Genomic DNA, 14,048 nt, shown 5'->3' on the forward strand with positions numbered 1-14,048 from the left:
ATTGTTTTTTTTTCTTAACACTTCTCTCCTCACGCCTCATGTCTAGTAACCTGTCATACGCTTGGTCCACAGCACCTAAATATAGATGAACTTTATGTTAAAGGATTTGTTGACACCTGCACATCCAATCTTTCTTCTAAAGTGAAGAGCTGGAGAGTTGCAGCTTCTACTCTCCTGGGAAAACGTTACATTATATGTTGAAACATTTCTGATTGCTGTAAATGATAAAAGCATTAGTGAGGTCAGGTTCGGATAACACCAGTACAAAACTCATGCCAAAGCTATTCATCACTCCATAAAGAGAATACAGTTAGAGTCAGGCTTTATATCTATATGTCTTTATACAGTATATAAAAATTCTGTTTCATTGCACATTCTACAACTCAGTGCTCAGAGAGCTAGCTGAAATCTACTATCTGATCTACTATCTGAAATATCTGGATCGTTTTGGACATGAAGCAGATAAATATATATTTAAAAGTACAACAAATGTTTCAATGTCATTGATATTATTCAAATTTTACAAGCAAAGAATTGTAAAACTTTGATTAGCAATTACATAAATGTAACCAGTTGCTGAACTACAGTATGCAATTACATAAATGTAATAAGCAATGGAATTCTAATATGCAATTACATAAATGTATCAAGTTACTGAATTACAGTATGCAATTACAGACATGTAATGAGTTATGGAATTCTGACATGTATTTACATAAATGTATCAAGTTGCTGAATTACAGTATGAAATTACATAAATGTAATGAGTAGTTCTGATATGTAATCACATAAATGCAATAATTGCTGAATTACAGTAGGCAATTACAGAAATGTAATGAGGAATTCTGATATGCAATTACATAAATGCAATAATTGCTGAATTACAGTAGGCAATTACAGAAATGTAATGAGGAATTCTGATATGCAATTACATAAATGCAATAATTGCTAAGTTACAGTATGAATGGAAATTAAATGGGTCCTTATACTATATTAAGAGCACTATAACACAAAGATTTCCTTTGTTTTCTCTTTTTTGTACTTTTTAAAATAACAGTGCAGCAGACACTGTAGCAAAACTTTTATTTTAGATTCTTTAAATTACCCCACTCTTCTCCTTTGTGTCTTGATGCGTCTTTACACGCTCTTGGCATTCTGTCAGCCAGCTTCATGAGGAGTCCCCTGGGATGCTTCTGTAACAAATCTGAAGAAGTTTGATTTAGACGGAGAAGTTTTGTGGAAAAGTTCATACATCGGATTTAAGTTCACATTTATATTTGTCTATATTTCAGTCACTCAAGCATCAGCCTATAGGTCAGAAATTAGAGCATTTATTTCTATTTATAAATACCACTTAGCCACAGTATTGCACATTTTAACATTTCCTAATGAATTAACCAATAACATTTCATTTATTTTAATGACAGCAGATGTTTTGAACATGTTTCAAACAAGTCGCATTTTCATAGTTTGATCCTTTAGTCTTGAAAGAGTCATTATTAGGCTAAGACCCGTTGAAGCATTCTAAGGTTTGTTTTACTTGGAATGGTTTTATATGGCTCCCTTTCATTAAAATAATGTTTCTCTAATATAATCCTGAATATATATTTTATTCTAATGCTCCTTTTGAAAAAATACATTTTACAGACTGTACTGGAGAGTGTTCTTTGAGGAATTGTGGATAAATCAACTTTAAACACACATACAAGCCAGCAGCAGCTCCAGTTCTCCTTCAGAATCTCTACTGTAAAAATCAATCTGTGATCTGTTTGAACAAGAGCTACAATCCAGTGCTGAATGATTTTATATTTGATATAAATATACCACTATATATCACTGTATATACAGCCTGCTGGAGTTCTTTTCATATCTGACGTATCATGCTGATCATATCTTGTCTTTCTCCTCTCTCGTAGGGAAGTATGCAATGCGAGATTTGGTCCATCGTCTGCCGGGGGGCAACAACGCCAGCAGCACCAGCGGAGGCAGCGGTGGTACCGCCAACAGCACGGCCAGCAAAACCATGTCAGACGACACGGTGACTGCTATCTGCTGCGCCCTGCACGAGGTCATCACCAAGAACATGGAGAATGCCAAAGCTCTGCGAGACGCCGGTGGCATCGAGAAGCTCATCGGTATCGCCAGGAGCAAAGGAGATAAGTGAGTTCCTGACAGCGAGGTTATCTGCTGCTGTATTGTACATGTGTGAGAGAGACAGAGAGGGAGCGAGAGCTGGGGAGAAAATGCAAGTACCTTCAACATTGCTCAGGTTTCTTACTTCTGTAGGTCATATTTATCACATTAAAGACACGGTGTTAAAGAAATAGCTCTGCAAATAGTCCTTCTACACAATTCTTAATCACAATTCAGATAGATAGAGTGCATCAACCAAGACATGCTTGATAACCAAAGATTACTTCTTTACTCTTTACCTAATTTACACTAGATGAATATACAGCTCTAGGAAAAAAAATAAGAGATCAATTAAAAATGATGAATTTCTTAGTTTTTACCGAATTGAAAACCTCTGGAATATAATCAAGAGGAAGATGGATGATCACAGGCCATCAAACCATGCTGAACTGTTTGAATTTTTGCACCAGGAGTGGCATAAAGTTATCCAAAAGCAGTGTGTAAGACTGGTGGAGGAGAACATGCCAAGACGCATGAAAACTGTGATTAAAAACAAGTGTTATTCCTCCAAATATTGATTTCTGAACTCTTAAAACCTTATAAATATACATTTGCATTATTTGAGGTCTGAAAGCTCTGCATCGTTTCTTTTATTTAGCCATTTCTCATTTTCTGCAAATAAATGCCCTGAAATGACAATATTTTTTTCAGAATTTGGGAGAAATACTGTTTGTAGTTTATAGAATAAAACAACAATGTTCATTCAGAAACTGAAGTGGTCTTTTATTTTTTTCCCAGAGCTGTATATACAGTACCAGTGAAAAGTTTGGACACACCTTAAATTCAGTGTTGTTTCATTATTTCAAAAATGTTTTGCATTGTAGATTGAGTCAGTCAGCTTTATGAGGTAGAGTCACCTGAAATAACTTTCAGTTAACAGCTGTGCTGAACCTGTCTAGAGTTAAGTACTAATAATTACTTGAATTTCTTGTTCTCTGAATGTGTTTGAGAGCATCAGTTGTAAAGTTGTAAAAAGGTAGAGTTGGTATACAGTGAATAGCTCTATTAGAGTAATATTCTAATCCATATTATGGTAAGAACTGCTCAACTAATTAAAGAAAAAAATACTTTAAGAAATGAAGGTCAGTCATTTAGAAAACAAATCAAGAACTCAAGTGCAGTCACAAAGAACATCTAAAACATTATGATGAAACTGGCTCTCATCAGGACCAGCCCAGAAGAGGAAGACCGCGAGTTACCTCTGTTCAGGAGAAGTTAATCAGAGTTACCAGCCTCAGTATCCGCAAGTTGACAGCACCCCAGATAAGAGACACCTAAACGCTTCACAGAGTTTTATGGTCTGTTTAACACTATTAAGTTACTACTTTCTTGATTTCTTGATGACATGATTTATTATGTGTCTCTTTAATATTGATGTTAAATATTTTATTGTGTCTTAGCTGTTTAATTTAGGCAATAGTTACTCAAAATATAGAGTAAACTCTACCTAGAGTGAGTGAAAATTTTTGCTTCAGATGTATTGTATAAATTCTATATGTTGATTGGGTAAACTTTAGGAATCTTCTGCATGTGTTAGATTTATGTGTTTTGTTCAGTCTTTAGTTTTACAGTACATTTCTGGGAAATGTCTCAAATACGAATAGAAAATATGAATGGGTTTTCCCTCAGATGTTACTGTTATACAGGTGGCAGCTGTTTTTATAGGGTAACCCAAGATGCATTGCCCAAGGGAACATTGTTAAACAGTCATTTACTGTAGGAATTTAGTGCAAAAAATCAGGAATTGTTGACAGTGTATATTAGAAGGGGTGACCACAAACATGTGGACATATAGTGTTTATGTACAAAAATGCTACTGAGATGCATATTAAATGTAAACTATATATGTGAGTGCCTCTTATAATCGTGAGGCTTTTGCACAGCAGTGAAACTGTAGTCTAGTAACCCTGATTATAAGGTTTGGTCAGTAAACTCAGGCGTATTTATCTTTATACTTCTGCAGCATCTCTTGCATTCTGGCATCTTTAAGCGCTGAGTTTTTTTTTTACTTCAAATACAAAAGCTTCAAAGTGGCCACATGGGAGGCTTGTGCCTTCTGCCTCGATACACCAGGGAGCGGCTCGCTCTCTGCAAAGCATCGCTCTGTGAATACTCCCTGAAGTGGAATAAGGAGAGTAGATGAAATGAGAATACATCTGCTTTCAGCATGATATTCCAAGCGTACTCACATTTTCACATTTCGTAATATTTCACTGGTCCGGTTGCAACATGGCGCCGTGTAGAGATCAAGGCTCTCTGCTGTGAGAAGTTTCTCGCTCTGCTCTGTGTGATAAAGTGTTCTGGAGATGTGTGTATTTAGCCAACGTGACAGTGAAGGATAAGCCCGCTCCGTCATTCATGTAGGCCTTGATGATGCACACGGCCGAGTCGGTTAGCACGGCTGTCATAAAGCACGCCGCTGACGCGCAGCTGCTTTACATCTCCCTCTTATCATCCAGCCATGCTGCCGTGAGGTTATCTGAGGTGCAGGGGCCTGTTCCTCTTTCAGAACAGATGATTGGATGCTGTGCCAGAGCATCAAACCAGCTTGATGGGATTCTTTCAGATACTGGAATACGGCTTTTAAAAACAGGATTCTACAAGGACACTTTGGGGCAAAAAGACAGTGGTTGTATTGTAGAGTATGAATAGAGAATGTAGCAGTAGTGTGGCCCGAGGCTGTGGTTGGTGCAGCATCCTGAGTGTTTGCCTGGCCAGGAAATCAAAAAACTGATTTTTACATTGGAAAGATGGTGTTGTTACCCACTATGCAGCACCACCCAAAAGTGAAAAGTGAAACCAACTAAAAGTTAAACAGGTCCAATGATGATGTGCACTGGCCCAGTGTCCAGTATCCTCTTGGTCGTCTACTGATATCCTAATAGCAGCATTAACTGTCAATGAATCTGTAAATGAATAAGACATGTAAGATTTGGCCAGGCTAAGGCCCGCCCACATGTACCTGGATATTTCAAAAATAGAGATTTTCCTCTCTTTGTCTTTGAAATGTTTTCATTTACACTGAGAAGAAAAATACATTCTAATCTAAATTTCCTACCTGGTCATACATCAACTTTTACTCAAAAAAACTTCTTCCATTAATGTTTTTTTTTTTTCACATATAAAAATCTGAAATCCAGTTATAGTTTTATGACTTATGTATTTTTTACTACACAGTGAGCACAAGTACAACCTCCACACTGCAGAGTTAGTTGTTGGTAGTATTTACAGTTGTTGTACAGGGCTACTAATAAGACGTGCAAACAGTCATATGTATATATATGACTGTAAATTTATCAAAAAGAAACATACCATTCACTTGTATTATGCTGATATTTTCTGCTAATCATAGTTTTGTTTGTTGCAGATACTTATATGTATTTGAATACCACATCAATCAAAAAAAAAGTTTCTAATCCAAATTACGGCTAGAACTACTCAACTGAGTAAAGAAAAAAATTACTTTAAGAAATGAGGGTCAATCAATCCAAAGAACTTCAAGAACTATGCAGTAACAAAAGCCATCAAAACTGTTATGATTAAACCAGCCCTCAACAGGACTTACATGTATTACATTTATTAAATGTAACTGGACTTTTAGTTAAATGTAAATGAATCTCCGGACTTTTCCATTACATTTGTTTTTCCTTTAAAATTATTTAAAAAATGTGGTGAATGGAAAACCCACTCCAAACAATTAAAAACAATTAAAGACATTTAAAACACACATCGTTATAACTATATGCATATTTATGAATAATGCTCCATACCTTTTATTTCTAAAATAAAGAATTTTTAAACAGAGTTCTTAAGGAGCCTTCCACAAAAAGCTTCTTCAGGGAGCCTAAAGTGGTTCCTCTAAGACGTCACTCTGAGGACCCCATTTTTGGCTGCATTATTTTTAGGAGTGTAAAAGTGGCACCTTGTCTTTTTCCCAGAGGTGTAAGCAGGTGATATGGGATGGAAAGCTTTAAAGTTCATTCTGAGCCTGAAACTCGAAGTTGTTCTGCTGCATGTTGTTTTTTTTTTTTCTCCCTAAATTGAAATGGATTGGCTTCGCTCTGGGTCAGACAAAGACACAGATGCTCCCTCACATTAGCCCAACTCAGACAATCCATGTCATCAGCGAGAGGCAGGAGATTGCTTCTTTTTTTTGTGGAGCATTGTTGGTGCGTACAATAGTTCGGTGTTTGTCTGAATTGAGTTGGGCGAGTGCAAAGCAAACATTTTCATAACACATATCACAAGTACTTGCAGAGGAACATCGTTTCTGGAAAGGATGACAATGAACACTTCCGTTTGCCACTGTTATGACTAACTGAGATTTATAAAAAACATGTGAAGAATGTGATGTCATATTGTTTCTCCTTAAAATATCTCCAGCTAGTGATTGTCAGCAAGTTTCTTCATTGTTCTACATGTGCTGAGATTTCTGAATGGGTTTAATGCACATCAGTAATGGGATGTTAATTCACTGCAGAAGAAGCAAAGCCTTCAGAATGTATAGAGCATTTTTTTTTCCAAAACCAGAGAACCAAGCAAAAAAATTGTTCATTTAGTTTATTTGTTCAGCCTTATTTTATATTGTTGAAGAGTTTTGGCTTATTTAGACATTTTGGCACACCTGACTGCGGACAGATACGACTACGGACAGATACGAGGATGTAGCAGTCCTACTACATCCTCTACTGCCCGGTGTCCCTCCACTGAAGGCGTTGCTTTCTCCTCGTTCACTCCTCTCACTGAGAACGAGACACTGGCTCTCCTAACACGTAGCCGTCCTACTACGTGTCCGCTTGACCCAATTCCTTCAAACCTACTGCAAACTATCGCACCTGCAATCATTCCGGCTATCACTCACACGATCAATGCCTCTTTAACTTCTGGTGTATTCCCGACTGCTTTCAAACAAGCACACGTGACACCACTGCTTAAAAAGCCTTCTCTCAACCCCGCCCAGGTTGACAACTACAGACCGGTCTCACTGCTACCCTTTCTCTCTAAAACACTAGAAAGAGCAGTTCTAAATCAGGTCTCTGGCTTCCTCTCCCAGAATGACCTTCTGGACCAGAACCAATCTGGGTTCAAAAAAGGACATTCTACCGAGACGGCTCTGTTGTCTGTGACTGAAGCGTTGAAAACTGCCAGAGCTGCAGGTCAGTCCTCAGTGCTCATTCTGCTGGACCTCTCGGCCGCATTTGACACAGTCAACCATGACTTCCTCCTAACTATACTCTCAAACATGGGGATCGCAGATAATGTGCTGTCATGGTTCAGATCGTACCTCACTGGGCGCTCGTTCAAGGTGTCGTGGCAAGGACAGCTGTCCTCAGCCCGCTCCTTATCCACTGGGGTTCCCCAAGGTTCGGTACTGGGCCCCCTTCTCTTCTCCATATACACCACCTCTCTTGGTCAGGTTATCCGCTCACACGGATTTTCCTACCATTGCTTTGCTGATGACACCCAGCTATACCTGTCGTTCTCACCTGAAGATCACTCAATCTCTGCACGGATATCGCAGTGTCTCTCTGACATATCCTCATGGATGAGGGAGCATCACCTTCAATTGAATCTCTCAAAGACTGAACTTCTGGTTATACCAGCAAAACCATCTTTTCAACACAACTTCTCTATAAGTATCGACTCTCTCTCTCTCTCACCGACAAAGGTTGCTAGGAACCTGGGTGTTCTGGTTGATGACCAACTCTCCTTCACGCACCATGTGGCCTCAGTTGCTCGGTCCTGCCGCTTTGCGCTCTATAACATCCGAAAAATTAGACCGTTCTTGACGCAACAGGCCACCCAACTCCTGGTGCAAGCGGTCGTCATCTCACGCCTCGACTACTGCAATGCCCTGCTAACTGGCCTCCCGGCCTGTGTAGTAAAACCACTCCAGATGATCCAGAACGCAGCAGCACGTCTGGTCTTCAACCAGCCAAAACGGGCTCATGTCACCCCGCTGCTCATTGAGCTCCATTGGCTACCAGTTGATGCTCGCATCAAATTCAAAGCTCTTACAATCGCCTACAAGGTGATGACAGAACAGGCTCCTTCCTACCTGCACTCGCTCCTGAAGGCTTACGCTACCTCCCGGCCGCTGCGCTCCTCCAATGAACGTCGCCTTGCTTTGCCAAACATTCACACAAAGCAATCCAGACTGTTCTCATACAGAGTTCCCCAATGGTGGAACAAACTACCTTCCACTACCAGATCAGGAGAATCTCTCGCTATCTTTAAGAAACTCCTGAAGACACAACTCTTCAAAGAGCACTTACTCTCTTAACACCTCTAACACACTAACTACTTCTAACCTAATTTCCTTCTTCCCCTCCTTCACTCCTCTATCCTATTATTCCCCTTGACCTCCTTTTATCCCTATCCAAAGTTGTTTTTACCTTTAAACTTATTTTACATTGTACTTGACTATTGTAAGTCGCTTTGGACAAAAGCGTCTGCCAAATGTAATGTAATGTAATGTAATGTAATGTAATACTAATAGATATTTTTGCTAAAGTGCATTAGCAAATTAGTACTCATTAGTACTCATCATCAAAAAAATGACTGCACCCAAAAGGTAGTGTCTGGTTGCAATGCTGTTCAGAACAGTAAATGATGAGCAATGTAGATTGATACAGAAGTAGTTTGGAATGTAACATTCCAAATTTTTACTCACGGAGTGGTAGAGGTTCCTAATGGTGTCTTATCCCGTGCAGCTCAAATATTTCTGCAGATTTGCTGTAGTTGATAGTGTGTCAAATATCATTCCACATATTTTCATTTAGGGGTCCAAACGAGGTCTTGAGATGGTAGCAGTATGTGGACGAGCATTGTCCTGTTGGACTAGCGCACCACAGCGTGCCTTGAAGATGCCATGACCAGCTGTAATCCCAAAATAAAAATGTGGAATTGACACATTAATAACACTCAACCCGATACACACTACTTCTGTATGTGTAGCTTATTTGAAGTCATTTAATAATTCTTGTATCCTTTATCTTCCTTCCAAAAGCATTGCAATGCAACACTTCCTTTGGATGCAACTTTTTTTTTAAGTAATGAAAGTATATCATTGTGCTATTTGCAAAAAAAAAAAAAAAAACAAGATGAGTCCTTCCAAATCAAGAAACATGATGTTTTGAAGGCGTTTTGGGTGTTACACAGGAAGGAGGAAAGGATGGATGTAAATGCTGGTTTTAACTTTAATAACATAAAACGGCAAAACAGAAAGCAACACGAGAAAAGGCAAAACAAGAAAACAAGACTGGGATATCTAAAATAACAAAAACAAGATTAAAAAATAAACTAAACTAATGAAAGAAGAATCTGAATAACTGAAAATATTGCTGGGAACGAAAACAAGCCTGACACGCATAAACGGCACAGTAGAACACAAAAGACTCCACACGAAACACTGAAACCCAAGGGGCTTAAATACACAAGGAGGATGAGGAACACCTGGGACCAGTAACAAGGGGGTGTGGTTACAAACAAGGCACAAGGAGACCACACTAATGGCTAGGGCGGGCTAGGGCGGAGACAGGAGAATAACAAAACATAAAAGAGCACATGACTGGGAACACAAGACAGTAAAACAGAGGGCAGAGGCACATAGAACCAAAAGAGGACGAAAAATCACAAGACAGACACAGGATAAGGTGTGATACTGGGGTTGTTTTGCTGGATCAGGCACTGAATGTATTAACTATGTGCAGGATAGCACATAGTCTATAGAGACTACTCAAGCATTTTGGAGCACAATCTAAGGGCCAGTGTCAAAAAGCTGGGTTGTGTGTTAAAGGCAGAGACCACATTCCGTCTGTGTGTCCAGCACAAGCACGCTGAGTACAGCTGTCTTTGTCTCTTTGACCCAAATGCAGCCTGTTAACCCAATTATTGTTGCAGTAATGCTGACGCATGCATGCCTTTCCAAAAGCTCAGCTCTCCTATTGATTCAGCAGAAAACACACACACAGACAAGCAGGGGCGTAGCAGCAAATTCTGGGCCCTGTACACCCTCTATGTTAATCTGCCCCTATCCATGCCAGTAAACAAAGGAAAGTGAGCGAAAAAAAAAAAATCAGGATTTTCATGGGCCCCTCTCCCTACTCGGGCCCTGGGTAGTCAGGTCCACTTTTCCCCCCACTACCACGCCCATGCAGACAAGCAAAGAGAAATACCAGCATATAAACTGAGGTTGTATACTGTGTGGGGAACATTGGTTGATTTTTTTTTCTATTTTATAACTTGGCTTTGTATTAATCATTAATGCGTGAATCGTGAAGTTGTAACTTAAAAAAGGTACATCAAAGTCATTAAATATACCCCGTATATAAACAAAAAAATGATTATTTACCTTTAATGGCATAACTATTTTTTTCCAGGGGAAATGTTGTAGTTAATTCACATAACCATATATTTATACCTGGCCTATTTGTTATTTTCCAACATAGAGCATTAATTATTTTAGATAATAATATACCAGTTTTCTAAACACTGTTTTTGTATTTGTCTAATTTTGTAATTCATTGGATATAAATCCAGAATAAAGAGTTTTGGGTCCAAAGGAATCTTTAAGTCCAGGATAACCTAGATCAAATTTGCACTGCTTCCCAGTACTGTCTTATGTGGACACACTGCCACACTTAATTACACTTAATTTCAGTATAAAACAGATTTTTTTTCTTTGTAATATGTAGGTTAATTCATGTAATTAATTAGTTTATATATTTTAAGTACTTAGATGTGAAGCAAATCTTGTTATTTACGTGTTATTATATATTTGTGGTTTATCAGTCAAAGTTTTAGCAGTGAGTAATTCTAAGCCATTGAGGTTGATTTAATAATGATCTGATAATGCTTTAATGTTTTTTTTGTTTGTTTTTTTTTTTCTTTTCAGACATTCGCCCAAGGTGGTGAAAGCAGCATCTCAGGTCCTCAGCAGCATGTGGCAGTACAGAGACCTGCGCAGCCTTTACAAAAAGGTACAGAATCACCACCTCCAAACACTTGGTTTGTTTTACCCCAAACAGTAACGCTGCTTTGTGCGTCGATAGAACTTCATCATTTTGATGTTTAAATTAGCGACCGTTCACCCCCATCCACTTAAGTGTGAATAATCTTGCTGGGAAAATATTTAGGTTCTGAGAATTTCTGCTGTCTAGGGCAGACAAAAAGAAGAGAGAGAAAAAAACACACATCTGAACGTCACCTGTAATGATTCACTGAAGCCGAGAAATTGCTTTCATGCTGCGAAATCCATAAATATAAGTTTGGATGTTCAGAAGGCTGAGAGATGTGTAATTCAGCCTTTATTCAGCGTGGCATGGCGCAGGCAGCTTCAGCCATTGTTACAGACACCAGGAGAGAAAGGCCTATTCAGAGACAACGTGACCAAGACTGCGAGATATTTACAGAAAATGTCCAGTCGATAAATGTTTGTTGTTCCTCGAGCGCTTGCTTTTGTGCGCTTCCATTCAGCCAGTGCGCCTCGTCTCCAGCGTGAATTATGTAGACCGTCTCTCTCTAATGAAAGATTGGCCTTCAGAGGAGTGTGACTAAGCGCTCTAAACTTTGTTAGGAACAATGCTGATGCTGAAAGGCAATGTGAGAACAGTCGCACAGATCGGCATTGAAGAAGAATGTTGCTGCATAACTTCAGAAAGTCAACTTTTGAATCAGTTTTTTTTTTCAGAGTAAAGCTATTAAAAAAAACTCCATATTTGCAAGTTTAGGCAAATGAAACCTTTGAAATTTAAAGTTTTTACATTATTACTTCATGGTCGTCACAAGTGAAGAAACTTTCAGAAAGAGCAGATTCATTATTACTCTGATGTTTGGAATATAGAAAAAAAACTATTTCCTAATTATTTAAATGTAATGAAAAGATGCTGCTGCTGCAGTCATTAAAATTATTCTCTGCATATCTGCCACGTTTAAGTCAATATAGAATGTTAATCAAACGTCCACATTTGCATTAAAAATAGCAGGTTCATCAACGCACTGATGAATGGAATATAGAAGAGGAACTATTTTCTAATTCTGTTCATTGAATGTAAATATGCTGTGCCGTCATGTAAATTATCCTCAAAAATATTCTCTCTTTGCTCTCTTTTTTTTCCAGAGCTGTTTGTATAACACACACATATTTAGCAGATGTTATGAATGGGTTTAAAGACTCTCTTTCTTTATTCTGGGGAGAAAACACAAAAAATAACTTGATACAGCAACAAGACAATACGTATAATAGCACTGATTAAGTGATTATGAGTCAGCAAGTTCACGTGATGTCATGGCAACATAATCACCAGGTTTAAACAGCACTGAGAAATTGTGTGACTGTGTTTGGACATGTGTGGTTAAGAAAAGGCCAAATACAAAGAGGTGTGAGGACTGCAGTTAGGAATGTGGGAGGCAGCTCATTTAATCCATTTTAATGAAGAGAACCTGAGAAAAGAAAAATAACACCAGGAGATTATAGAGTTAGTTGTTTTTTTAGTTTTTTTTATCTGTGTCTGTCAGTGATCATAGCAGAAAGCAATGTTTGAGATTTTTTTTTTTGATTGCCAGTGTATATTGGGAATCATTAATTGTGTGTATATGGTAAATAATATTTTCAAAAATGACACAATTGCAATGAAATAAACTGCAGCATGTGTAAACAGGGATGACAACAGAGAAATTAAAATGACATTGCGCTTGAACATTGTGAATGCAAATGACTTTCAGTACTTATACTGGTGTACAGTGTTACACTTCAGACTGATGAGTTATTGACTAGGGCCAATCCCATATCAATTTTGTACCCCTACCCCTTGTTTTTGAGTGTAACCCTTCCCCTTGAAACAGAGTAACAAGGGAAATGGGTTAAATCCTCCACCCTTAGAATTGGGACAACCCTTTAAGAACCTGTAGGTCACACTTCTGGGCTGAAGCGATAAAAAGCAGTGCTACTAGTGTTGTCTAGTTAACCTAGCTGCTGGTTAACTAGACAACTTTAGGGTCTCGCATGTCTTTAGATAGGGGGCAGGTGGTGCAGCAATTAATTATTATTGTCCAACCCCTAATTGCCTAATTTCAGGGAGATGAAATGAGCTTTTATTAGCCTTCGCCATCTGTCGCAAAATTTAAGGTGGAATGGGGAAGTTAGCTAGATAGCTAACTACTGAGTCAAACTACTAGCAATTTTGTTTAGGCTTGTTATGAAGACAATGGCCATAAAACATTGGAACAACACATTAATCTATGGTAATATAGTGGTTATAATATGTTTAACAAGGAAAATACTTAAATTTGGGGATTTCTTTGGTTGCTTGTGCCACCATCTTGCCAGTGATTCTCATATTCCTCTGTTTTAAGTGTTCCTCTGAAAAATCTGTTTGAAGGGTCATGTAGCCCTTTCCCTTCCCCTAACCTTCCCCTCCAGCCTAACCAGCCTATAATCAGGACACCCTACCCCTAGGCGTGAATGCGCAAAACAGAGAGATAGGGCTAAGTGGAAATATCAAGGGATAAAGTGGGATTGGGACAAATATATCTAGAAATATGGTTTTGCAAAGCTCTATTTAGACAGGATTAGTTTTACTTTAGGAGCTGGGCAATGTAATTTTATTACAGGAGCACCAAACTTAAGTGTTGATGTTGCCAAATGAATGTTTTCACCATGCAATGGTGATATTGTTGCCAACAAATATAATCATTTTTATTTTTTTTATAATTTTCATAGTCATTATAATTTATAGTTTTTATTGGTTGATAGTCCATCCATCCATCCATTGTCAATACCTGCTTTATCCATCAGGGTCATAGGGGGGGTGGGGGGGTTGAGGGTTGGCGCCTATCCTAGCCAGCATCGGGCG

The 14,048-nt window shown here is 38.5% G+C and overlaps 1 protein-coding gene across 2 annotated transcripts in view; it reads left to right on the top strand.

Moving 5' to 3' along the window:
* Positions 1-14,048, top strand: part of ctnnd2a (catenin (cadherin-associated protein), delta 2a) — a 628,772-nt gene that overhangs the window by 574,116 nt on the left and 40,608 nt on the right. For both annotated transcript variants that reach the window (XM_007252283.4, XM_022681995.2), the window contains 2 exons: positions 1,917-2,160; positions 11,090-11,174. In XM_007252283.4, the coding sequence (XP_007252345.3) occupies positions 1,917-2,160; positions 11,090-11,174 (329 nt within the window). The remainder of the gene's footprint in view (positions 1-1,916; positions 2,161-11,089; positions 11,175-14,048) is intronic.

This window comes from Astyanax mexicanus, chromosome 1 (genome assembly GCF_023375975.1).
Source record: "Astyanax mexicanus isolate ESR-SI-001 chromosome 1, AstMex3_surface, whole genome shotgun sequence".
NCBI classification, from domain to species: domain Eukaryota; kingdom Metazoa; phylum Chordata; class Actinopteri; order Characiformes; family Acestrorhamphidae; genus Astyanax; species Astyanax mexicanus.